This window comes from Balaenoptera musculus, chromosome 3 (assembly GCF_009873245.2).
Source record: "Balaenoptera musculus isolate JJ_BM4_2016_0621 chromosome 3, mBalMus1.pri.v3, whole genome shotgun sequence".
Lineage (NCBI taxonomy): Eukaryota > Metazoa > Chordata > Mammalia > Artiodactyla > Balaenopteridae > Balaenoptera > Balaenoptera musculus.
In genome coordinates, this window is record NC_045787.1 from 78,821,767 (window position 1) to 78,849,462 (window position 27,696).

Consider the following 27,696-nt stretch of genomic DNA (forward strand, 5'->3'; position numbering starts at 1 on the left):
GGCTTTCTTAAGCTGCAAACTCAAGCCACATTTAGATGGACAGGAAAGGTCGCTGGATTCCTTATTTCGGCGAAAAACCGGAGGACCACTACTGCCCCCCTCCCCCAGTTTAGACATACTAGGAAGACACTCAAAGATCATTTATGCAAAGGACGGAATGCATTTTGTGGCCGCTGGTGGACAGCTAGAGAAAGCGGTAGAAGGGGGGACAAGGGACCGCATCTGTGCCTGTGCCGAAGCGCAGAGCAGGAACAACCTGCACGCGTTCACTGCCGCCCTTCCCCGGCGAAGGCTGGCACACTCACCAAGCGGGAATGGGCTGGTGCCGCGGGTGGGCAAAAGCAATGCGGCCGGTCTGGAGGGCGGCGCGGAGGGTGGCGCTGGCAGCGTGAAAGGCTCTTTGTGCAGGCCTTAGGGGTGGAGGTGTACGTGCGAGAGGCGCCAGCGGAGCGGGAGCCGGGGGCTGGGGTTCTGGGACACCGCTACCTGCCACTCCGCAGCCGCGCTGGAAAGATCCGGGGTGTGCCGGCAGGGGGAGATGTGGAGGGGTGGGGTGGAGGCCCCTAGGTTTGGTCTTTGATTCCGGAGGGAAGAGAGAGCAGCTTGGAGAAAGCAAGACGGAATCGAGGGATTTGCCTCCCGCCCCCTCCCCGAGGTAGCGGAGACATCGCGGCAGCCGGAAGGGCGCAGCCGCTCGCCGGGCGCTCACGCAGCAGTCGGGGAACAGGGAGAGCAGCCCCCGAGGCGGAGCCTCCCTCCTGCCTCGGGTTACCGCCGCCCCGACCTGGGGAAGAGAAGCGGACGCCGCGCTGGCCCCCTCAGCGCCCTGGCCGCGTGGCTTGCAGCTTATTTTCCCAGCTGGCAAGCGTCGCGCTGCAGACAAGGGAATGCCTGTGGTGAGTTGTTTATTTTGTTGAAGTTTGCGGTGGGCCAGAGGGACGTGGGGGGCGAGCGGCAGTCAGCGGCCGGGACTATTTTGTTTAGGTCTCCGTCCACCTGTGTGGTATAAATCTGCCAGCCTCGGGGCGGCGGGAACCAGGGTGAGAAAACCCCAGCCCTCCAAAAGGCCCCTTCTTGCCCCTTGTAGACCTAGGACCACCTTTGCTTCTCCACTCTTGGAATCGGCTGGCTCCTAGCTAACACTACCCCCACGCCCCTGATCAGTGCTTCCCGCCCCCGCTGCGCACAGGGCTGGCGCTCCAAAGGGGAGTCAGCGCCCACTCCCCGGGGACAGCTTGCTATTGAAGTTCCTCCCCGGTACCCTCCCCCGTTCCTTGAGGATAGGGGAGCTGAGGACTTGAAACGAGGGGCTCTTGTGAAATTAGTGGGAACTTGTTTGGGCTGCTTCTGGCATGAAGTCGGTTCAGGGGTGCCGGGTCAGCCCATTAGTACAAACTGGGATTTGGGTTGGCCAGAGTTTCCCAGCCTGGAGGCTGGGGGGAAGTAAGCGGTTGGCTCCCGGCGAGGCTCAGAGGAACCCCCGGGGCTGATGGCAGTCGCGGCAGCGGCTGCGTTTGCCTGGAAGAAAAGCCTAAATACATTAGCGAGCTGGTAAAGCTTTTAAGGCCTTCTCGGGAATGAGTGGCTGGGTAATGAGAGGTTAATTTTGTTTGGAAGGGAAGGCTGCGCTGGTTTCCTGAGATAAATGGACAGGAAGCGCATTACCTCCGCGCGCTGGCAAGCGACTCCCAAATGCTTTTTGCACCTGCCGCTTTGAGCGGTGCGAGCCGCGGCTGAGCCCGAAGGGATCGCGGGGGCCGGTTGTGTACGCTCGGGTGATGAGCCCCACGCACGCCCTGGGCCCTCTCCTTCCGGGGGCGCAGCGCTTACCCCTGGCTCTGGGACTCTTCTCTCACACCCAGGTCCTGCGTGTTCCGGAGCTCAGGGATCCCCTGATCCCGCCAAGCCCCCTCCAGGAGCGGAAGGGTTAAGAATGATGTAAGTACAATACACAAGCTGCTTGCCGCTGGGCTGTCGGACTCCGGGCTCCTTCACCCATGCCTTGCGTAGGGTGGACTGGGGAGCAGCAGGGGAACCTTTACTCAAAAATGGGTTGCACAAATCGCAACCCCGGGTCTGATTCCTGGCTCCTCTGCCTACGGTGATCTGTTAGAGACCTCGTGTTAGATTTCTGGAAATGGAAATTCTGTATATTAACAGGGGAACAGTTAAGACATCATGTAAAGGTTCAGGAAAAGAAACCACATCTTGTTTAGAATCCATTAATGTTGCTGGCATGTGTTTTAATTCTACCCATTTTGCACGGATGCTTTGCTGTGTCCCCTAATTATACTGTTCCAGTCTCATCTTTTTTTCCTGAAAACAAAGAAGCAGGAGGAAAGAGTACAAGTGGCAAGAAACAGGGTGGATTTGTGAGTTGTGCAAGCTGTCACTTCACGATTTTTTTCCTGATTAAAATATAAAAACTTTTATAAGTCATCGATTTTATGTTTGTGTTCTAGCTCCCTCCCCAGATTTTTCTTTGTAGAGTCTTAAAATCCTCCTTAACTTGCAGCATACTAGCTGCGGGAGTGGATGCGCTGTAAGTGACCATTCACTACGCTCTTGCTTCCCAAGCTGATTCGGGATCTTGCTCACAGTCCGAATTTACCCCGCCAATGTGTCAACTAGACTAATGTCCGGAAAATAGGAACCACTTTGCGGTTTAATTGTGAAAATTAACATTTTCCTCTAGCAGGCTGAACACTTATGCAGCAATAAAAAGTGAATTGTTAGGCGTATAAATATTAAGCTTGTCAAATTTTACAACATAGGAGCAGTAAAGTGCCTTAGAAGAAATGAAGTTTTTCCTCTAAAGAACAACAGCTCCATTTCAGGACACCAGGATTTGCAGTGACTCGAGGGTGCCCTCTGTTGATAAAATCTAGAGCATCCGTGTACTTAAGGAGCAGGATGTAAGAGGGAGAAGAGGAAAGGGGGGAAAATCATAGAAAATCAGGAGTGAAAAGACTCAAACTAAACTGAATTTGATCCTTAACTCTTGGTTATATGTTTTAAAGTATGGTCAATAAAGTAGGATGCTTCTTTCATAGGGGTCGAATTAAATCTTGGGTTAAGGAAGAAGAAACATCTTACTGTTAGTCTTTGCTAGCAAAATACTTTGAAAGATAGTGTTCACATTTGATTACTATTTAAAAGACACTTACCAGTATTTCATTAACTTGATTTCATTTGTAATATGTAGTAATTGTAAGAGAGTAAATTTTTGATTTAACAGTATTTACAACACAGTATCATCTAAAAATCATATCAGATGACTCCCCCCAAAAAGTCATTTCTCCAGGCAACTCTGAAGCTACTATTAAGCATATTATAGATACACACAAGGTTTGGATTATATCTTGGGCAGTGAAAGGTGTGTTTACCACTTGAGTCATCATGGTACGTAATAAGTAAGTAATGAAAAATTGCAGTAAAAATAGATAGGCATCCTTCATTAGGGACCTAGTGGTTTGTATAATTCAGAATGCGTCTAATGAGTAAGCTGGAGCGTTGGAAGGTTTGCCCTCAATTATCCTGGTCCATTGATTAGCACTTTTTAACATGTGGAATATTAACATGTCCGTGGTTGATACGAAATTCCTAATTAGAGATTCTAAGTAATGTAGCAGGTAAGGTTGCAGACTGTGACTTGGATATCAGTGAATTTAAAATGGCAGCCCTTTGCCGTTTGGGGAAGGGCAAAGACAAGGGCAGTACGAAGTGGCTCCCGGCCTTTGAGGCCATTCTTGAGATTAGATACCACTTCACACCTACTCATAACAAATTAGAACCTATCATCAACCTCACAACATGCTTTCCTGTATCTCCACTGGCAACCTCTTTTCTGGCAGACAGTTGGTTTTCCCTCATTTTTGGATGCATTCAATCGCAAAAGTAAAAACCGACCTGCCATTGAGTTAATTTGCTAATAGACGATGAAAATTTGTGGAAAAGCCACTGAGCAACAAAAAATCATGGCATAATTACTCTACACTGCATTAAAAACTCACTATCCTCATTAATCTAATTACACCGTAGCCGAACACGTTGAAGTTCGCCCGCTCTCAGACCCCTCCCCGCAGCTTTCAGGAAGGGAAATGTCAAAGGAACAAGAACACCGGAGCCTCTCACGGCTGCTAGCGAACTCCGCCGGGAGCTGGCGGGTACCCTCCCAGCCCATCCGATTTGTTCCGGACCTTGGGTCACATTCGGATTTCCAACGCGACTGGGTGCTAGCTTTACCAAAAGTCCGCAACAGGCTCGGAACGCGGTTCCGCAGATGTGATTGGCTGCGAAGGGACCTGCCGCAAGGCTCAGGGTAAAAGCGCCCGCTTCCTCCAAGGAGCCGGAACCGTAGCTGGAGCTGGAGGGACAGAGTGGGGATGATGAAAAAAAATTTTTTTAATAAAAGTCATGGAGGGAGGTTGAACCTGATCACAATAATTCAAGGAGAGGTCAAAGGCCGGTGCCTTTGTAACGACGCCAGGACAAAGTTGCTGTCGCCTGTTTCTATTGGGCGCGAGGAAACAGTAAATCGCAGAAGGGGGTGGAGGGGAGAGCAGAGGAGGGAGCCGGAGGGAGGCTGGGCCCGGGCGCGAAGGACAGGGCTCGCAGCGGGCGGACACGGAACTCGAATTACACTGGGCAGGCAGAAAGAGGGAGGAGGCACGGGGGGGCGGGCGCTTTGGGCCCTACGAGTGGCGGGCTGGGCCCAGAGCGCCCGCCTCTCAGCCAATGGAGCTAGAGGGAGGGGCGAGGCCGGGGTGGGGACGACTCGGATTGGCGGGTGTAGGGCGGGCGGGGCGGCAGTGAGGGGCTGAGATTGATTGAGCGCTGAGCTGACGCGCAAAGATATCCTGGCCGGCGGTGGCCGCTGGCAGGAGCTGGGTGCTCCTCCTGTTCGCCCACACCCGAGCTCCACGCCCGGTGAGCCCACGCTGGCCGCGGCCAGGGCGCCCGCGCGCTGCAGGCCGGGCCTCGCACTCGCTCACGGTCTTTGTGTCTTCTCTCCCGCCCCTTCTCCCTCCGCCCGCCGCCGTCTCCGGCCGCCACGATGCCACTGCGCCCTGTTGCCGCCGCCGCCAACTCGCTCCGCCCGCGGCGCACTGCTCGCTGCGGCGGTGGCGGCGGCCCGTGTCCGACGCGGGCCTGAAGGAGGAAGAAGAGGAAGCGAGGCGCGTCCTTCGGCCCATGCCGCAGCCACGGCCCGGGACCCGCCACGGCGCCCGCGCCGCCGCCCTCGCCGGAGCCCACGAGACCTGCATGGACGGGCATGGGCTTGAGAGCAGCATCTTCCTGCGCCGCCGCCGCCGCCCTCGCCGCTGCCGCCGGGGCTGAGCAGCGCCCCCGCCCCCGGCTCTGCCCGCCGCCCCTGGCGCTGCTTCTTCTGTTGCTGCTCAGCCTCGGGCTGCTTCACGCAGGTATGAGGCGCGCGCGCGAGGGGAGCCAGCTCTAGGGCCGAGTGCTTTGTTCCCCGACACCCCCGGTCCCGTAGGCGCTTGCCGGGGCGGAAGGCGGCGTGGTGCGACGGGGAAGGCCTCACCAGCCCCTGCCATGCACCTTAGCTGGGCTCGCGGGGCGGCGGCAGGAACACACCCGCCGACCGAGCGGAGCGCCCAGGGCGCAGAGGAGGGGCCTCTTCCCCTCCCTCCCGCCTTCCCCGCCTTCTGCTCGGACCGTTGATAAATCTCCCCTCCAACAGCCACTTATCAAAGATGTAGCGGGCGGGGGCTGCGCACCCGAGACAAATGTTCCGGATGCTTTATTGCTCTCTGCCTTGGTGTTTACTGAAAGTCAGGCTGGGATCAGGTTTCGCCGCCGCCGCCGCCTCCTCGGTGGGGTGACTAGGAAGCCTTGTGCTGCTTCTCTGGAGTTGGGGGTGGCGACGAGGCGAAGAAATCGCACCAGATGGAAAGATTTTCACCAGAGCTGGAAAACCTGGGGGTTAATCTCGAAGTAACTTAAACTTTTTGAAACTGGGACTTCTTTCATATTTGCGAAAGCTGCTTTTAATTCAACTTTCAACCTCTTTGGAAAAACTCGTGCTTTGTGGCTAGCCGCGTGTTTTCGGGTTCCAGGAGAGGTTGACAGATGTCTTGCCTTCTGGAGGTTTGGCGCTTCCCCTATGGAAGCAGCGGTGAGAAATCTGTTCTCAGCGAAGGAAGCCTTCTTCGTTCTTCTTAGCGAAGATGAGCCTTTTAGCATGTTTTAACCTACTTTTCTTTTTAAAATCGTTTCATTAACATGATGTTATATGTGAGTTACATTTCAGTAAAGCTGGGGAAAAAATCTAGGACCCTCTTTACAAATAAGTACCACTTCTAGGAGCAGGTCTAGACAAAGAATTTTTTTAATACCATATTGAAAGGTAATTTATCTTTTAGTTTGAGAACACCTAGAGCATTAGGTAAGTTTTCCTTCGAGATCTTTTTGTCCTGTATTTGTAGGACAGCAGTCACAACGCTCTGATCTGGAGAATACTGAACTTTAATGCCACCCATACGGAGTAATTTTTATTTATTTACTAAGTCATAGCAGCGGTGTTAAAAATCCAGGAGGTCTTTTAAGTAATGGGGAAAAAATGTGGCATTTGAGGAGGTGACTTAATTTACTTTGCGTAACTTTGCATTGTGATATAACAGCTGCATTTTAACACTGTCACTTGTGGAAACAGACCGAGGTCTTAATAGAGGCTGTAAAATAGCAAGTTTTACAATGATTAAGGTTTTAAATTAGTGACTTTAGAACCTTAGAAAATAAAGTCAGTTTGCTTATGATTACATGGAAAATTTTTTATGACGTGTCAAAAAATCTACTCAGGAGGATTTTGTGTGAAAAAAATAAGTGTCCACAATGTCAAAGTGTAGGTTTCTTGAAATGGAAATTGAAGTGGTAGGCAGGACTGGGTCCCTCTTGACTACTTGGATATCGTTTCCTTTAGTTGCCATTGGGTCCTGTAACAGGATTGGAATGTGGTCCTTGAAGATTTCTTCGCTGGCCCATGAAAGGCCTAAGAAGTTGGTTTAAAGGTTTAGAAAATTAAGGTGCCTTAGTTCAAGAGCTTGGAATGTGAAACTCCTCTCAGTATCCTAATGTGCTCACGCTGAAGTCACCATTAGATTCTACCCAGAGTTGCTGTGGTGAGTGATATCTGTGGACAGCTTGTTGGAATGGAGCAGTTAACCTGGTTATAGAAAAGAGAGCTCCTTTTTGAGAGATTTCTTTGAAGAGCAGTGCTATGGAAATGCAGGGGTTGTTTCTCCTCAGAGCAGGGAGCCTAGCCGAGTGCTCTTTGCACATGGGCTACCATATGTTTTGTGCCTGGATCCATATAATTTGCCTCTGCACCCCATATGGCTCTGCATTTCACTTAATTCACTTCAGCATATCTGATTTCTTTTATTATAAACTGGTGATTGGGCTGCAGATTCACACGTGCAGTCTGGACGTTGAGGAAACTGTCTTGAATGGTGAGGTCTTTATGTCTGGATCATTAATGAAAGCTATAGACCCACAAATCCCTTAGTAGGTTTCATTTACCGGAATGAAAATACTGTCACATCATAGATGATCTGATTTGAAAAATAGATCTGTAGCTGCAGATTTTGAATTCTGCCCTTGGGAAATGAAAAGAATACTTTTATTCACTTTTTTTTTTTCCTTAAGCAAACCTCTGCGCTTCCTGAATGGAGATCCAATATGGGAGTTCCTTGCTTACTCATACACTTCATGGCCTTCATGGCTGCATCCTTGAAATTGTTTCTGCTATGCATTGTCTTGGTATTTTGACAGGAGGCTTACTTTACCGCCTATAACAGGCAAAGTGTGCATTGTCATTATAAATTCATGAAGCCTGGATGTTTCTGGGTGTACGCTGCAAATTAGTCATTATACAGGAGCCTGTGATGGGGCTGAAACTGCTGACCCGAATGCACTTTCTCTCTAGTTAGCCCTCCTCCCTCCCATCATCTCTATTCAAAAAGTCTGTTAGAAACCTCATCCAATACAAAGGAACCCAAGGAGTTCTGTTTTATGTGAGATTTCTCAAAGGAATCAGCACCCACCTGCTATGAAAAAGGGACGGGGGAGGAAGGAAAGGAACAAAAAAGGAGCTGGGAATCTAAATTCTGCTTTTCTCTTCCTTTCTGAACAATTGCATCTGCATTTCCATGCTGGTCTTACTTCTGATATTTTATGACTATTTGAAATAATTATTAGTAAGTGTATGCTTGGCTAGATTTTATAGGCCATAAAAAAGAATAGGCACTGCAAGTTTAGCAGAAAGTTCTTCTGCTGTCATTTATATGTTGTCCAAGGACTGTTCATTACTGAGTGATCTTGGCCCATATTTTATTTTCTTGCTTACTGCTTACTGTGAAGCTGATTTTAAAAGAAATGATACTGTAGTTATGTCTTTTTTTAAGCTATCAAGTACTGTCTTGAGAATCAGGCATTTAGTAGAGATGTGACATGTGGAGGAATGAAAACAGGATTTGAGGAAAGGCACCATGCTCTGGGCTTCTTACTAGCTGTTTACAATCCAGCCAGGACAAGACCTTTAGTGTCCCTTTGTCTTGATTTTCCCATCTGTAAAATGGCTTTAATGCCATTTTGGGGGTTGTTGGTTGGTTGTATTTTTTGTTCACATTTTTGCTTTTTTGAGTAAAAGTAGTTGAAAAATGATTTGATCTACTTTATAGAGAAGAATTCTATAAATATCAACTTTGGAATGAGCAAACATAAAAGGGACCAAACACATAAATATGTATTTGAATTTTTCAAGTGCGATTTAGTGATAGCTGTAAATTCATAGCTCCAAAATATTAAAATATTTTAATCTTCTCTTTTACTCGTGTTAAATCAAATATCCAGTCTTGACTATATTTTTCCCTTTTTGGTTTTTGAAATTTAAGAATGGTTGGGGAAGTGCCTTAAGAGGTTGTCATTTCTTACCCTTTGTTTCCCGAGCTGATGCCATGAGCAGAGATTACAGGCTATTTTATTCAGATTTAAAAGCAGTTTACTACTGAAAAGATTAAAATATCTTTCTAAGATGATTATTAGGGTTATCAGATAAAGTACTAAATCTTGATATTATCCTGAAGTTTTGTTATGCCTAAATCTTGAATAATTATACATTTAATAATATTCTACTGACTGATTTCCCCCCCACAATAGATATTTTATGCCTAGAAAAGATCACAGAGTTTACTGTAGAACAACCTACTCACTTCTCATATGAGGAACCTAAGACTTGACATTGAGGTTCCTCCATGGTTGAGAGACCTATAAAGAATGTGCAAGTAATACAAATACGTGTTACAGTTCATTTGTATAAAATTTGAGGTGGATGATAAAGAAAATTATTTTTCTTTTCAGTAATTCTGGTGTTCCCATTTTAAGGAATATAGTGTTAAACTGATTGGTGCACACCACTGACCTAGTATTGGCAGTTCATTGTGTTTTTTGTGCTTTGAGAGATTTTACAAATTTTTATATGAGAAGCTAGGGGCAGACCATAATTTGAAAACTGACTTTTTAAATAGTAGGGCAGTAATCACATGATTTTTCATTACTTCATTTTAGCTTGACTTAAATCATTAAGTTTATGTGAATTGTTGATTTAGGGAAAAAGTCGTTTATATATACTCTAAGAATTCTGTCTCTGGTTCTGTTTCTGGGAAAAAACATAGTTGGTGGGATCACCTGTCAGTGTTATGTACTTTTTGATTCAGTGTACTTTTACTGGTGAACTGTTTAGGAGCTGGAATCCTAGTGTGATTGATGCTATGGGATAAGTGAATACCTAGCTTGGTCAAATCAATCACTTCATTTTTTTAAGGGAACATTTACACTTTGTATTGATAGAAACCAGGAGATTAAGTGTTAATATATATGCAATTTGTTGATAAACATTCCTCAAGAAATGCAGAATAACTTAGTACCTGGATTTTTTCCTGATATTCTTTCCCTATAGCCATAGTAGAATCGGGTAAAGGTGTTTTAACTAATCATGCTGTAATTTCGGAGTTTCCCCTCCCTGAGGTGTGCAGGCTTTACTCGTGGTTTTGTGCATAGACAGTGATTTCCAAAGCAAATTACTTATGCAGTTTTCAAAATCAAAACAAAGTTCATATCTTTGACTTGGTCTTAAAGCAAAGACATCTTTCTCAAAATCTATAAACAATAGCAAAGTTGATAAAATATTTCGTTTATCATTCCCTTGTAATTTTACCCTAAGAACACTGGGCTAGACTCCTGTTTACTCACAATGGCCCATGCTTTAGTTTCAAGTTAACTAGCTGCATGCAGTGTTTCTCCCAGTGGCTTACTTTGTGAGAGGCCAAGAAGCACAATACAACCCTATTTCTGAAGGCCTGCTTAAAATAGGAGTATATGAAATAGAACAAACAGTTCCCAGAGGAGAATGTCATTTTCTCATGTAGCTCAGGAAGTTGTGAAGCATTTAAAAAATGTTTGTTCTTCTTTCTCATAGGTGACTGCCAACAGCCAGCCCAATGTCGAATCCAGAAATGTACCACGGACTTTGTGTCCCTGACTTCACACCTGAACTCTGCCATTGATGGCTTTGACTCTGAGTTTTGCAAGGCTCTGCGGGCCTATGCCGGCTGCACCCAGCGAACTTCAAAAGCCTGCCGTGGCAACCTAGTATACCATTCTGCTGTGTTGGGTATCAGTGACCTCATGAGCCAGAGGAACTGTTCTAAGGACGGACCCACATCCTCCACAAACCCTGAAGTGACCCATGACCCTTGTAACTATCATAGCCACACGGGAGCCAGAGAACACAGGGGAGGGGACCAGAACCCTCCCAATTACCTTTTTTGTGGCTTGTTCGGAGATCCTCACCTTAGAACTTTCAAGGATCACTTCCAGACATGCAAAGTGGAAGGGGCCTGGCCACTCATAGATAATAATTATCTTTCAGTTCAAGTGACGAATGTGCCCGTGGTCCCTGGATCCAGTGCTACTGCTACAGATAAGGCAAGTGTACTTTTTTCTTCTTTCCTATAACTTTCAGATGTTTGATTCTTCAGACAACTTTTGAAGTGTGATACAAAAGACCTAGTTTAAAAGGAGCTTCTCTTGGTCATCTTGGCACGCAGGGTGGATGAAGGATTAAATGAAAATTACTTGGTAAAAGAATCTCTCAGTGGAATTCTAGGGCCTATATAAAATGTGGGTCTAAATTTAAATAGGCAGTGATATGAAAAATAAAAAGTAAACATTGAAGTTGGATTCTCTAGGGAAAAGGCAGGCCTGTTTAATGAAAAAAAAAAAAGTTTCTTTTTTTTTTCAGTGGTGTCATTTTTAAGTGCAGATGTGTGTGGCTCTTGAAGAAATCCATGTTCAGATTTATCAGATGACTGAAATGGGTGTTCTGGATAAAGAACACTGTGAAGCCAGAGGCAGTAACCCATCAGGAAATTTTATTGGGAACTTGGAAGCTATAGTAAAATGTGATGGCTATAAGCTAGCTTCTCAGTGGCAAGCCCACAGTGGTGTTTTAGTTCCTAACCTAGTGGTGACCAAGGAAGTTAAGAATTGGATATTGCAGAGCAGTGATATATAACCCCATGTAATCTCAGGATAAAAATGTAAGTCAGCCTGAGGGGAAAACTGACATAGTTAAGTTAAGCTTACCCTGTCTAGCTGCCAGTGTCTGTGGTTGTTGTTTTGTTTGTTTGTTTGTTTTAAAGAAACTAATACTGAATAGAGATCCTCTAAGCCAATTTTAAGGCACCAGTGTCTTAGTGCAAGTAGGTGGAGAGGAGCTATGAATGGCTTTCCAGTTGCCAGTCTGAGCTAATTCAGGTGTTAATAAATAAAGCAGTCAAAAAGGGTTGTCCATGAAAATAGTGTCCCAAGTAAGCAGCTCCTTCACTGTCTCCTCCAACCACAAAATCACACATACAGGTTTTCTCATCTTACTTGATTTCCTTTGTTTATCTTTTCATCAATTGGTTTAGACTAAAATATAATTGACAGGGAACAAGCTTTTATAATACTTACGACTGTTCTTTTGATTCCAGGACACCTCCCTTGCCTCCAAACATATGTGGCATAGTTATTAAGTGAATTTAAATTATTTTACTTGACATTTTGTGGAGGGAATTTTACAGCACCTCCAGAGGTGTATGGAGACACACCGGGGGTGTCACAAATCTAAGATTAGAAGTCATTGCTCTGAACAAAGAAGACTATTACATCAGTCTAGACATCTTAGGGGAACTTAAAACTATTTACACTTCAACTCCCAATAAAGCCCAAGCTTGCCTTTCCAAACCTTATATCTCAAACTTTTCTTCCTCTGTGTTTTACAAGTATGCAAATAATTTTTCCTATCTGTATATTAAAATATGTATTTACTGTATGTTATTATATGAAGTTAATATAATTATGAAGTCATAAGATAAGCCATGGGCAAAAAATCCATCATTATTGCAGTCATAGGATATAAAACATGGGAATAGTCTTTGGAAAGACATAACACTGAAAATTCAAGAAGACAGTTCCATTAAGAATGTAGAAAATCATCAAAATCATTGTGTAAATAATTGAGGGCTTGGAGTGGTATCCTTCAAACGATACTTTTGAGATTAATAAGTGCTGTGTGCATGGGAAAATACAGTTGACCCTTGAACAACATAGGTTTGAACTGCACCAGTCAACTTACGTGGATTTTTTTCCAGTAGTAAATACTACAGTACTACACGATCCATGGTTGGTTGAATCCTTGGGTGCAGAACTCTCGATACGGAGGGCCAGCTATAAAGGTATATGTGAATTTTCAACTGCACAGGGGTCTTTGCCCCTAATCCTCCTGTTGTTCAGGGGTCAGCTATATTGTTTCTTTTCACAAGCCCAAAGTTTTGTTTTCCAAGCCTTCCATCCAGTCACATGTCACTTCTATTTGGTGTTCAACCTTTCAAAATTTTATACTTTTTACTGATCATGTTGAAAATATTTGGGGACAACTGGTTACCTTATGAGTATTAACATTATAGAAACGGAACAGTCGACACTGAAGTACTTTAGATTATTCTGTTTCAGTTGTGGTTGAATCTCTCATAGTTTTTAGCAAATAAATAAATACAATTTGTTTTCTCCCTCACTTTGGTAAGGATCAAAGATTTTACCCATTCCAGAAAGGAGAGGGGAAAAATTATCCTCTAACATAAATTCAAGCAGACAGTGAGAATGTTTGGTCTTTAATTGCACTATTGGAAAGTATTTCCCCACATCTGGTGTCCATGCTGTTCAGCAACAAATTACTCTATGACCTCTAGTAGTTGTTTTTTTCCTTCTTCTTTTTGTAACTCTCTCCAAAGCCCCCAAAAGCATCTGGAAGGTTACTGTTGAGGGCCTGTCTCCATGTTGGTATGGCTTCTGCTGGTGAAACCAAACAAAGGCCTAAAATTTTGCACTGCAATTTCCTTTTACCAACCCAGGGCCAAAATAAAACCTTTTAAAAATTCTAAGCAATGAAAAAATGATGGCAATAAAAATAAAAACAATGAGACAAAAAAGTACATAAGAAATAAGTTCCAGAAAAGATCTATTTTTTTTTTCCTTGATGTCTACTGTAATACTGTTTTCAAAAAACCTTTAAGAAGAATTTTTTATATGAGTCCCAGCTTTACTGAGACCTTAAACACATACATAGACCAGCTATTGGATAACCCAGCCCTGCACATTGCAGATACTGTGTCATCCTGTGGTCAAGCATTTTTAATGACCTATGTGCTCAGTGTCACTAGATTTAAAGACTGACCAATGATGTCATATCATAGAGGCTGGCTGGTTGTGATGCCGAAATTATAGTATTTAAGCAAACACTCATTTCACCACCTTCAGCGCTAAACTGAAGCACTAGACTCAGGTCTAGTGAAGTGCTCAGGGAAGTCCCTCAGGCAACTCAGTCCTGGTAACCTGGCTTCTTAAGCAAGTCATCTTCAAGGCTGTCTTTGTGAGCTCTACCTGCCCCTGAACACCCACGTTTCAAACCTCATCACGAAAAGACAAAGCTTGGGGGTAAAAAAATCTAAACTACAGAGTCACCTGTATACTCAAGGGGTCATTTATTAGCTAAGACTTTTCCTTATCCACATGGCAAGCAGTGAGTGTAGGGCAGCAAGACCTGCAGTCCTTGACAGTTTGGCCTCATCTTCCCTTGTCTACTTTCTCTCCCCCTTCCCTGGGAAACGTAGGTCAGGCTGTGTGCAGGTATGCCTTCTCAGGGCCGCTGGGTTTATGTCGTACCCTCCACCAGCCTGTTAGGGATCCCTTCCCAGGAGTCTGCATGCTTGGCCACCTTGCCAGCTAGATGTGTTCCTAAAGGGGAGACCAGAGCTATTTTTTCGTCTCTCCCCGCCCCGGGGCTGCCGGGGTTCCTGGCACACCTGCACACCTCTGCTGAGATCCATGTCAGCTCTGGGCCACCTTCTACACCTTTGGCTGTAAGGGGCAGCTTCTGGCCTGCAGGCACTCTGCGGGAGAGAGATGAGAGAGGGGGCAGTCTTAGAACTGGCAGCGCTGGCTGCGTGGGAAGAAAAGCATTTTCTGTTTTGGGCTGGGGGTGGGGAGGGGACACAATGCCAGTATCTCTCCTGGGCCTCACACAGGTAAATAACCAGGTCATCTGTGGGGATGCTGGGCTTCTGTACCTTCTCTTCCACATTCTCTTTGCCAGCCTCTCCGTCTCAACTCCTTTTTACTTCATTCTCTGTAACTATGTATCCCTGTTTATGTGGATTTAATAAGGAATTGTATATGCCATCATTACAGAAGGTGATTTTGGTATAAATTATTTTATGAAAGGATTCTGCACTTTACAAATGTATTCCTAGTAACATGTATTAAAAACACCAGTCTCTCAGGTGCATTTAAAATGATTCCTTTTCCAAAAAATTTCAAGGATGAATTTATTACATACCTAAACAATGGCAATATTTTAAAAATTATTCTGTACAAATAATTGGTATACCTTTGCTTTGTTTTTCCTTTTGTTTTAACGTAATCATGTCCTTTCTCATCACTCTAGCTTTTGTATGCTGTTCTTCAAACTCAGTGAAACAAAACTGCAAATAGGAGGGGAGATTGAGTTGACAGCAGGTCCTTTTATAGATCTTCAGATTTTTCTGTACTTCATCCTTTAGTGAGAGAAGGTGGTTTACCTTCAGGCAGTTTGACTTTGGGGAAGAGGTGTGTTCTTTGTGCTTGACCAAGTCAGGTGGCTGTTGGCCAGGTGAATGGGTACTCTGAGGTGCCTTGTAAATTCTTGCTGCTGCCATGGGCCACCAGCTCCCAGTGACCCCATGGGCAGTAGCTTTCAGTGCCTATCCAAAGCATGGTAAGAGACCCTGTCTTGAAAGTCCATAATTATCCCTAAGTCTCGAACTCTAGTTAGTTTCTGGGAAATTTCCTGAAAACTTCCACTGGTTGATGATACTAGAGATACAGGAAGACTTAGTCCCTTTGACCCATTCTTGCTTACTATCTTCATCAAACTGTATAACCCAAGGTGTTCCCTGATGATAAAATACTCTTCACTGTAGGGTCCTAGAGCATGATTGGATCCTGTGCTCCTTTCTGATGCCCCTTAGCGTGAACTGTTGTTCGACAACCAAATGGGCATGTAAACCAACGTTCTGGGTCATTCTCTGTTGGTTACAAAATCAGAGCCAGACGCGCCTGCATTGCAAAGGCTTTCCACTGTCTTTTTTAGGCATATCTTTGGATCAAGGTTTGGAAATCTGTCCTCTCTTGACTCTAGGCCTAGTGCATTTTTTTGTAGCCAAGTTTTTGTAACCAGTTTTTAGTATCTTTATGGAGACAATGTGAGCTACACCGTGGTGTTCGTTCTTATTTTTGTGGACTAAGATGCCTCATCCTTCAGTCTGCCGGTTTGTGTTTTGAATACATGGACACTGTGCTTACATGCTACATTGTTACAGAAGGGACACGTGGCAGTTTCATTGAGAATATAGAGCCCTTTCCTTCCAGAGAGCACAAGCTGTCTTGCAGATACATTGTAACTAATCCTTAAAATCTGAGATTGCTCTTTGTTTTGTTATGATGATCTGTTATGCAGCTAAGTCTTGCCATCTTTTTAGGATTTGCATCTTGTCATGGTCCTCCTTGTTTTGCAGAAACGCTAAAAAAAAAAAAAAAAAGGTTGTAACACCAGTTGAGGCATATTGCAGAACAGATGGGAAAGAAGTTTGCAGTTGTAGCTCCCAGCTCGTATACTATATTCATTTCTCTGATAAAATGTATAATGTGGTGCTGCATCCCAAGTGCTGCGAGTTGTCTCGGGTGTCAGGAAGGACCAGGAGGTTGGGCCAGAGAGATGGGCTGCTGTACCCAGGGCCTGACTGTCCCTGCTGGTCACCATCACAGGTCAGTGTTCTTACTCCTAGGATTTGTCACAGTCTCAGGATTTGTCACAGTCTCCCTTTTCACCTCCCACTGTTCAGGTGGCCTCTCACGTGCACCCAGGTCTCCTCACTCCTGTACACCCTAGCAGGCTCTAGAACCCTAGCTGCCACTGTTGAAAGGTTGTTGACCTTTGATTTAATACCAGAAAGCTTTCTAGGGAATTTGACCATCAGTGTCACCAGTTCTTAGTTAAATTCATTTTTTTCAGGGTTCCATCTCATCTTTAAGACACATGAAAACATGTCTTAGATAACCTTATCCTCCCTGAATTTATTTATTGTAGAGATAATATTGAAACATTAAAGAATAGTTTTTAGAAAAGCAGAAATCAGATATAATTCCAGGTGGTAGTATTCCTATTTGTCCTTTTCTGGTTTCCTGCATAGCTCTCGTTTGTATTGGATTGTAAGGTCTCAGGCCCAGAAACTATTCAACTTTGCTTCATAGAACTAAAACTTCAACAGATTGCCTGGAGGTAAAAGTATATGTGGGCAAAGGAAGCAGGAAAAGAAGGAGAAATTATTAGCTCCATGATGTATCTGTAAGTGTGAAAGATCATTTTGTAAGGTGAAAATGGGCCTGCCTTGGTTATTCTTTATGCTGTACTTTCCAAACAAGATACACCTTTTTATAGTTCATACAGATTCATGTACTCTGGGTAATGAGTCTTTTATCATCTTTCTATTCTCTGGAATAGAATGAAGAAACACGGAAGATATTAGTGGAAACTGTCTAAAAATTTGTGTCTGTGTTTCTTGTCAGTTTTATATTTTGAATCTCTCTGTGCCACTCCCTCTGTCCCAGATGTGGTTTGGAAGGACAAAAAGGACCTTCGTAATCCCCCATTTATAAGTGAAATTAACCCAACGCCTGCCTGAGCCAGCCAGGATTCCATGCGAGTGCTGTGGGCCTCTACTCCTTTAAAACAAATCCACACTCCTCCATAGTTTAAACCAGAGGCAGGAGGCCAAGTCTGATGCACAGCTGAGAGTTAGAACTTGTTTTTCTGTCACATTTCCAAATGTTTCTCTCTGCCCTGTTAAATTTTCTTTTGAGTTAACATTTTGAGAGGAAGGGGCAAGAAGGAAACTTTGGATGGTTGGTACTTTTTTTGTTGGCTTCAATTAATGCTAACCAAACAGTTTCTGCCTGTGCGGAATGTGGGATAGTTACCTACAGTGTTGAACAATGAAAAATGCTACCTTACCCATTTTGTCTTTATTTGTTTTGACTGTAGTAGAACTTGCTCTTCCACTGTTTTGAATTTTGTGTTCTCATGGGTGGGGTAACTTCAGGACTTCTTAAACTGCTCAGCTTGTCAGTAAGTAATAACTAACAAGAATAGCAGCACCCATCTAAGATGCAGAATTTAGCTGGAGAGCCTTGTAGTGAAAACATGATGCTGTTGGGTCTAGAAAGAACTTCAGGTGAAATTGGGTCTGTGGAGAGAGGAGCTCTGTATGTCCCAGTTAGCTGGTTATTTTAAGAGTTGGAGCCCAAAGTACCTTTGCTACTGCTGGTGGGGTTCTTTCAGTGTTGGAACTTAGTATGCACACTGTGGATAGAATTGATGTGACAGCATTTAAATACTAACTTCCCATCTACTCTGCATGTGCTCCTGAAAAGGGGGTCAGGGTTTAATCTTTCCGTCTAAAGGTGTGTGTGAGTACACACATAAGCACACATGTGCATTTATGTGGTGTCCATGCTTTCCCCTCTCCCTGCCTCAGGAAAATGAAGACAGAAGGATATTGTTTTGTAACTTTCCAGTTAACTGGCTTCTTGGAATATATGGTCACTCCCTCTAACCACCTCGTTCCTGGGCTTTGCTTTTCTTTTTTTTAAAAAATTATTTATTTTTGGCTGTGTTGGGTCTTCGTTTCTGTGCGAGGGCTTTCTCTAGTTGCGGCAAGTGGGGGCCACTCTTCATCGCGGTGCGCGGGCCTCTCACTATCGCGGCCTCTCTTGTTGCGGAGCACAGGCTCCAGACGCGCAGGCTCAGTAGTTGTGGCTCACGGGCCTAGTTGCTCCGTGGCATGTGGGATCTTCCCAGACCAGGGCTCGAACCCGCGTTCCCTGCATTGGCAGGCAGATTCTCAACCAGTGTGCCACCAGGGAAGCCGCTGCTTTTCTTTTTAATAGCCCTGGGAACCTGAAATTGAACCTACAAGTGACAGAGTATGAGTGTATTGTGGAGACCTTCAAGCCCTTTTGCTTTTTAAATCACCAAAACTGAAAAATGATCAGTGAGGCTGTGATTTCCTAATCCCCATTGGTTTGGGAAACAGCTGTGCTGAACCTAGGCCCAGAGCATTTGCCTGAGGTCCTGCTAGAGCCTGAGGATCTGTGGCCCTGTGCCCATCCCCCCCCGCCCAATTAGGAGGGAGATCCCTGAAAGCAAGACCTGCTAGGGCAGATTCCTGCCCCTAGAGTTACTGCCTCTGGCCCTGGCTGTCACCTTTCAGAATATTTTTAGCCTCTGGTCTAAAGCACAGTGGCAGCCTCGGCCTGTAATACTGCCCACACATATCTAACTTCGCATCTAGAAGCATCTAGAAGCATAGTGAGTTCCTACGTTTGCTGGCCTCCTCAATGCAAAGTCCGAACACAGCAAACAAACAAGAAGTTCCCTTTGGAGTTCTCTGAGTGCCAAGACTGTGAGGACCAGAGAGAGGCTTTCCTCCCCAAACTCAGCTCTGGTCTGTACAAGGAAGCTGGCCAGTTTCCCTGTCTCTGAGCCTATTTCTACTTCCAGCCTTCCTTGTTTTAAGTGTACAGAAATTGCTCTTTGGAAGTCGACATTTTTTTTGCCTGTCCCTTTTACGTGTCATCCCTGGGCCTGCTTCCCTTTCTCTCTCACATGCTCTTTCCAGCCACTGAGCTTAGTGCTTCTCCCCTGGACCACCCTAGCAGCCTCAACTGTGGGTGTCCTTTCCCTCTGGTTTGGTTTCTTCTTTCTCCGTCTGCTGCCAAGAACCCCTCCAGCAGCCAAGGCAGCCCTTGTTCCTGCATGTATTACCTAGGGCAATACTGAAGAATAAATAAGTCTGATCCATTCCGTTTCTCTGGAATCCTGTAAATGCTCCTAGAACAGAGCTCTGTGGAAAGAGACTCATGAGCATAGAGAAACCTATTTTCATATCCTTAGAAGGTAGGAGATGTTTATAGTCTCATTCAGGACTTAAAAGAAGTCTAGAGTAAGATTTTTAACCTGCCACCCTCTTGTCCTAGTCCTACCCTTGTAGATCTTAAGTTCAGATTTCCTATAGGTAGATAGCTGATATGTAGGCTGAGTCGCAATGGTAAAATTACATTCGGTTCATCGAGTTCACACCTTCCTGGCAGATTTTTTTTCTTAGTTTTTCAGAAAAATTATCAATGACACCAGTTATTAACCAATGCAACATTTTTTCCTTAAGTATGGTACAGATACTCTCCTAGGTTTTGTATGAAACTGTTCAAACAGAAAGTTATTGTAGATGAATATGCTTTTGTTTCCTGCTCCACAAAAGGGAGAGAGATCCAGAGTTCTCCCCAGTCCAGCCGAGATACTTCCTTATGGTGCTTCAGCGCTTCCTAGGCTCAGGCTTCTCAACATTTAGAAGAACTGACCCCCTGAAGTTAAGATTATGTGTTTTAGAGTTGGAGATAGAGCACGTGTATTTATTTCTTTAAAGTATGCACTCTTGTTGGAACGGTTTCTCGTTTTGCTCAGCCTTGAGGACTGAGTGTAGAGGCTGTACTCCACTGATCTGGTAAGAGCAAAGGGGCCATGGGCACAGCGTTCTCTTATTCTCCCATAGTCGCCTGTTTTTTCAACCTATAATTGCACCCAGAGGATCTGAGGAAGTGGACATATCAGCTAATTATATGAAATAAAATTAATTTTAGCTTCCTTAACACAAGCAGAATCTTAATTAGGTACATATCAAAATTGTTTCTCTATGTTCCAGGCTGATTTCTGTGACTTTCAGTTTGGTTTGCAGGCCCATCTTAATCCAAGAGGTAGAGTCCCTTGATCTTAAAGCCCAGTTCTGGTATTAGAGAAATCTAGTAAGGTCCTGCACTTGCAGTGCCAGATGGCCTGATTAAACACCAATAAATGTTTCTTCCAAAATACAATAAGCACAAATAGTTAAGTGCACAGCCTGTGGGGAATTCTACTGTTTGAAAACTTCTGTGCAGCACTTTGCAAGGCTGTTGAGCCTGGGGAAGCTCTGTCTGTGCATTGCCAAGGCAATGCCTGGTTCTCTGGGCTGTGTCGTTTTCATTTAATTTTTTTTTTATTTTCCTGGTGGAAAGGAGAGGCAGCTGCCTCTGAATGTTGGTATTTCACAGCAAACCTTAAATCCTTATTGCCTTACTCGTGTGGAAAGGTTGATTTGTAGCTGCTGTCTTGCTCTTCCTAAGAGACCCGTTGGGTGGTAAAGATCTCAGGGAATGAAACATTAAAAATGAATGAGGGGACTGGAGTAGTTTGTCTGAGGTGAGGGTTGGGAGGGGCTGGGCAGGGGAGGTTTAACAAAAGGCACTGGTGTTTTAAATGCACAGAAATGCCATCCATCAATAATAAATGGTGTGGCATAGAACAGCTGTGCCAAATTGAGTTATTACAGCATATGGATCAGTTCATAGAGGGGGGAAAGTAAGCAGCATAGCTGGTGTTTTTAAATTATCTGTTTGAGAGCTTTAGAATACAATTTTGAATGTCCTGTTTTTACCCTCTGACAGCTGCTAGTTGGAAATATAAAACGTGTGGAATTACCAAACATTCCAATTAAATTTTGAGTGTTTTTAAAGTAAGAATTATTGAGAGTGAATAAATTTTGGGTTTTTTTTCTGAAGAGGGAGACAGAATCTGAAAATGAATTTCTGGCCCTTCATGGCTGAGTGCCTGCTTTTTTAAGACCTCGAGTTGTAATTAATTGTATGAGGAATGAAATTACATTACAAAACTTAAGTCATGTGAAACTGTTACCTAGTGTTTTCTACTACATTGATTATATCTCTAGGTATCTCTTCAGTACCTACTTAAACTACAGAGGACCACTCAGGAAACCTCTCTCATGCTTTGAGGTTGCCTCATTACCCTCAGCATCTTGATTCAAGGGCTAATTCTATACATATGCTCCGTGCGAATTATTTCACCTAAAGGAGGAACAACAAGAGAAATACCAGCTTTGTGGTCTCCTAGAGAAAATCACTCCTAGGAAATTGGACAGACAAAAATCCATTAGGTCAACTGGAATATTTTGTAAGTGTAGATAGTATGCAGAGGTCAAGCTTTAAGTTTTACTTGATCTTCTAGAAGTATAGGAGTTACTGTCAGTGTCACAGGCATAGCAGAGGACAATAACGTGAGAGTGTTTGAAATGACTCCTGAGTTGGAATTGGTGGACTTGGTGAGAGCTGGAACTATTCCACTCATCTTAATATTGACCCTTGCTTGCCTTTTTTGGAAACTTGTTTGGAATTGGATCTCTCTGGTGTGTTGTCCCAACAAAACTAATTCCTCTGTGTTTTTCCTAAGGTGCACTAAAAAGTACTTAATTCTTGCCGATAATGCCAAGTTGGTTTAAATTTGAGGTTTGTTAGACTGGAAGGACAAATGGCCTAGCTGTTGTAGAAGAGTTCATTTACTCTTTGAGTGTGGATGTTCTAGTTGAAAATGAGGAGAGTGGCTGTATGAAGTGTCTATTACTCTTATTGTAGCCGTCTGTATTAACTTTCAGCTCTTTCAGGTGCAGGATTTACTTGAATAAATCTTTTTCACCTCCAGGGGATCCCAGCTTGCCTTAAAAAAGCACTTGTCAAACTGTCTTTAGAGCCACCAAATAAATCTAGTTTATAGTCCCATTAGATATCTAGCTCAAAATCCCACTCGCTCTGGAAGGTCATATGGTTGGATGCACAACAAATTTCCTGAAATCATCTCTGGTACACCTCCTTCAGGTTGTTAGGAAGGTGTTGAAATGTGAGAAGGCTGGTCATGAAATTAAGTTGTGGCTCGGTAATTAGGAAGGGAGAAAACCAAGCATTTTCATAGTGCATTGTCTGGCTTTTAGTTGCAGCTGCAAACAACGGATATGAATTTAACCAGTTGCTACAGTGCAGCTGGTTCAGATCTGGCTTTATAACTGGCTGAAGTGAAATGAAATGGCTGGAAAATTCCAGTCAGGTAACACTGGTGGTAACATGTGGAATTAAATAGTGTGAGCAAATGCTGGCCGGGCTGGGGAAAAAGCCCTTCAGACATAAACTTGAGGGTGGTAGTGAGGACTTGTAGAGAGCGGGGTGGGGAGGGGGCCGGCATGGCCTTTTTAACAAGGGTCTATTGTTTTGATTAGTCCCCTTGCAGGAGGTGGAAGGTTCCCTCCATCCAGAGTAATCTGTAGAGTGTTTGGCTTGTCTACCTCCCTCCTTGACTGAAGTCACCTGATACTTTTTTTTTTTCTTCAAGAAGAAAGAATAATTGGGATTGACACATATACGCTATTGATGCTACGTATAAAATAGAAAACTGATGGGAACGTACTGTACAGCACAGGGAACTCTACTTAATGCACTGTGGTGACCTAAATGGGAGGGAAGTCCAAAAGGGGAGGGATAGCTGTGTATGTATGGCTGATTCGTTTTGCTGTGCAGTAGAAGCTAACACAACATTGTAAAGTAACTATACTCCAGTAAAAATTAATTTAAAATAAAATAGTTCTCTGAAAAAAAAAAAGAATAATAAGCTGTTACCTCAGTTATTGACAATAACTCAGATCTCAAAGCATAGTCTTTTTTCCCCTTGGGGACCGTTTTCCCACCTGTGTGACCCAGAAGGCCCTGTCTCTTCCTCGTCATCTTCCTTCCATCCCCTGCGGCAGAGATGTTGAGGATGTTGGAGACAGAGGTGCTCAAAGTTCGTTTTCTTAAATAATTGTTCTAATGAAGGAAATAAAATCGGTTCACTAAAGGGAAGCTTTTGTATTATCGGTAGTTTTTTCTCCATGAATTGTCTGCTTAACTTGGAGGGTTGAGAGTTGACTGGGGAACAGATTTCTGAGAAGTCGAAGGGCCATCATGCTGTTTGGGGGAAACATTTGCTGTAACTAGGTTTAGGGTATTTAGTCCCTGCCAGTGCTTGGGAGCTGCATTTGCTAAGTGAGTTTGCTGTCACAGCGATTAGCCAGTCATGTGAAACATTTGATTAAGGGACTTAAGAGAAATCTTTCCTGAGGCACATGATTGGTAGCTGTTGCTGGGATGGCCCCCTCCTCAGCTTTCCATTTCCTCCCTCAGTGTTTATAAGTAAGTTTGTAGTGATGAGTCATGGGATATGGTTTTAGGGTCCAAGGGAGAAACTTTTTAGAAATCAAAGTTCTGGTAGGTTTATTGTTAATTAAGCCACTTAGAGCTTCTGCATAACTGAGAACGGAATGTTTTTTTCTCAGAGCTCTACCACAGCTCACCTGTTTTTGGAAGAGACAAGATATAAATTACCAATAAAAATTGCCTGTATCCCAACAACAGCATTGTTCTGTCTTAGGAAAATGAAAATTTTTTCCTGAGGCATATTCCCCGGATCTGTGTTAAATTATCATTCCAAATACATAGGACTTTAAAAAGTTCCCCTAACAGCGACACCATTCACTTGCAAGGCAGAAGCAAAGAGGCCTAGTCTGGAGATTCTGTCTCTAGCCATTCAACTCCAGAATGGAGAGCAGCTCTTGCCACACAAGGATGCACCGTCCTGTATCCCTCCCATCGTGTTAAACTTTGTACGCGTTCCTTCCCACAGATCACCATCATCTTCAAAGCCCACCGCGAGTGTACAGATCAGAAAGTATACCAAGCTGTGACAGATGACCTGCCAGCTGCCTTTGTGGATGGCAGCACCAGCGGAGGGGACGGCGACACCAAGAGCCTGCGTATCGTGGAGAGGGAGAGCGGCCGCTATGTGGAGATGCACGCTCGCTACATAGGGACCACGGTGTTCGTGCGGCAGCTGGGTCGCTACCTGACCCTCGCCGTCCGCATGCCTGAAGACCTGGCCATGTCCTACGAGGAGAGCCAGGACCTGCAGCTGTGTGTGAACGGCTGCCCCCTGAGCGAGCGCATTGATGACGGGCAGGGCCAGGTGTCTGCCATCCTGGGGCGCAGCCTGCCTCACACGCCCTCGGCCCAGGCCTGGCCTGGCTACACACTGGAGACTGCTAACGCTCAATGCCACGAGAAGATGCCGGTGAAGGACATCTATTTCCAGTCCTGTGTCTTTGACCTGCTCACCACGGGGGATGCCAACTTCACCACCGCAGCCCACAGTGCCTTGGAAGACGTGGCGGCACTGCACCCCAGGAAGGAACGCTGGCACATTTTCCCAAGCAGTGGTCGCGGGACTCCCCGTGGAGACAGCCATTTGTCTGTCAGTCTAGGCCTCGCGTGCTCCATCCTTATTGTGTTTTTGTAGGGGTTGTCTCTTGTTTTGTTTCTGTTTTTGTCTATAACAAAATTTTAAAATATATATTGTCATAATATATTGAGTAAAAGAGTATATATGTATATACCATGTATATGACAGGATGTTTGTCCTGGGACACCCACCTGATTGTACATATTGTGTTTGACTGTTTTCACATCTGTTGGATGTAGTGTTCTTTGATTGTATCGATTTTGTTTTGCAGTTTTGTGAAATGTTTTATAATGTCCCTGCCTGGGGACCTGTTAGAAAGCACTTTATTTTTTATATATTAAATATTTATGTGTGTACCTGGTTAGTATGTATATAGTACACGTGCACAGACACCGTACGCAGCGTTCCCTTTGAAGATGACCGGCGACGTCGTTTGTAGCTCTTCCTGGCTGCGCCCTCCCGTCCTCTCCCACTGCTGCTCATCCTGCGCACGCAGCTTTCACCTGCCGCCTCCTGGCGCAGCTGCCTCGTTCCTTTGAACTAGCTCCTTACCCTCTTCTTCTGCCCTCACTCGATGTGGAAGGACGACAGTTAACCCCCCTCCAGGTGCTTTTGGCTGTTCAACACTGATTCTAGGACGCCCTCTCCCTCTTTTACAGCTGTCACTTTTTCAGAGGGTGGGGAGAATGTTAGTACAGTTCTTATTAACTAGGATTGTTATATCTGAGCACTTATAGTATGGTAGGTTGAATGAAAACTGCTGTTTTTATAGGTCAGAAGGGGCTAGTGATGACAGTTTCATAGCTAAATACCAGGCATCTTGCTAGGCCCCGGCAGCTCTCAGACTTTTGTCATCCCGTGTCCTTGTTTAAACTGCAGCTTTTCCCTCTTTTAACTCTATTCTACATTGAACGAACAAAACGCAAAAACATAAATTCAGTGCTCATGCCTTGCTCTTATCTCTGTAATTTGTACAAGCCCGCATTCTCAGCCTTCTCTTCCTCGGCTGTTTGGGCTCGGAAACACACTGCCCCCTGTGTTCACGCCCAGTAAGCCCTCCTCAGTCTCACTTTAGGATCCCAGGGACTGGGGTTTGTTAGATTCTTTAATATCAAGGCCCAGATCCCATCACAAAGTTCTCCTCTTCCTTGCCCCCCACACTGAGGTCTTCCTCACAGTCTTTGACACATCTGTGTGCATAATGGAGTGGACTAGGGTGCTCATGGCAGAAGCGCTTCCTTGGCCTGACTGTATGTAGCTAACTGGGTGCTGGTTAGTCCAGACATTCGCACTGGGCAGTTATTGCACCCCAGGTGGCCTCTCCATTTAATCAGATAACTCTCCCTCTTAACATCTGTAGGTGACTATTATTTAGTCATTTTACTTTATAGTAATTTCACCAAGCTACATGAGAAACTCCTTGCCTCTACAATTACATTGTTGGCACCTCTTGCAAAAGGAGAACACCAACAACAAAAGGCAAGAACAGTAACTGAGAACATGGACTCCAGGATATGTAGGTTTATTTTGTTACATCTAAAATATAAATGTATGGTTCCAAGAATTAGTGGTAATATTTATACTTTACCCTAATCATTTACATAAATGCAAACAAAAGTTAGTGAACTTTAAATTTCACAGCAATTTGGGTCAAGATTGTGCTTAGTTTTAGTTGGCCAGGTAATTTCTTCCTTTTGCCGTGTCCTGTTGATGAGTGGCACTTCCAGAAGCCCAGACTGGCAGGAAAGAGGATGTCATTTTGTGAAGTTCTGTTTCTCTGTGAACTGATCTATCAGTCACAGGATGGAGATGTGGGTTCATCCAGAGGTGGCAAGCCTCCTCTCGACCATCTTCTGGTATATGAGAGAATAATCTTGGCCAGTCTGGGAAAATCATGAAGGCATCCTGCTTACAGAGAGTTGAAACCCAAACCTGTTATCCTTGTATAAGAGCTGGACCGGGGGCCTACCTACCATCAGCTCTGAACCGTGACTTCTTTTGTTCACTTACAGAATCGTGTGCCAGGTTAGAAGCTATAGTTAGCTAGTAATTTTGTTACGTAATTGAGTAGAATGAAGGAAAAATATTTAGGGTACTTCTAACCACTATTTTTGTGCAAATAGTCTAAAAGTGAAGTAAAAACAGTAGAAGTTTTCTACAGTATCTGGGTTTAGAGTGTATATGATTAACATACCTTTGTCCTTTTCAGGGAAAGCAAAACAACCACCTCTGCTAATAGTTGGGAAAAGAAAATTGGGTTGTTTTGCCATATCATTTACCTGGAAAGGATGCTTAAAAGCATCCTACATCACTATTATTTGTACCAGTGTATTTAGCTGTTCTCCCTTTATAGTCAGTATCTCTGTATGACACTGAGGTCCTCCCCACAGATAACTGTTTCAGAAATACAGGTATTTCTCTAGAGAAGGGCCTGGTTTATTTTCTCCAGTTTCTTTCGTAGAATGTCTAAAGAAAATGCTACTTGCACATGTTGGTTTTTGAAATCCTCCTTAACCAGAAGAGTGTCGGGTCATACTAACACATAGGTAGGATGTAGCTGTTAAGACGTCTTCTGGGGGAGCTTAAACTTGTGGGAAAACACTGGTTTTCACAGATGCTCCACGTAGCTGTCTTTAAAAGACTCGAAACATTTTTTTGTGCTTCTCTTTGTTATGCTTGGAAACTCCTACAGTGTGTAGAGTCTTTGCAAAGAAACCTTTAGATGTGGTTCATAGGTATATGAATAAGTATCTGTGTAAAACAGTGAGTGTGCAGTGTGTAAATACTTTAAATTATTATGGTAGAAAAATAAAGTTACATACCATCCTGTGGAA

The 27,696-nt window shown here is 44.3% G+C and overlaps 1 protein-coding gene across 1 annotated transcript; it reads left to right on the forward strand.

The window, feature by feature from the left end:
- Positions 1-613: 613 nt before the first annotated feature.
- RGMB (repulsive guidance molecule BMP co-receptor b) lies at positions 614-27,696 on the forward strand. Its single transcript, XM_036847802.1, has 5 exons — positions 614-896; positions 1,863-1,938; positions 5,158-5,423; positions 10,499-11,007; positions 24,251-27,696. The coding sequence occupies exons 2-5, from the start codon at positions 1,934-1,936 to the stop codon at positions 24,917-24,919; spliced, it is 1,449 nt and encodes a 482-aa protein (XP_036703697.1). The 5' UTR covers positions 614-896; positions 1,863-1,933; the 3' UTR covers positions 24,920-27,696.

Coding starts and splice junctions, on each gene's coding strand:
- RGMB (XM_036847802.1), top strand. Junction 5,424..10,498: donor CCTCGGGCTGCTTCACGCAG/GTATGAGGCGCG, acceptor TCTTTCTCATAG/GTGACTGCCAACAGCCAGCC. Junction 11,008..24,250: donor GTGCTACTGCTACAGATAAG/GCAAGTGTACTT, acceptor TCCTTCCCACAG/ATCACCATCATCTTCAAAGC.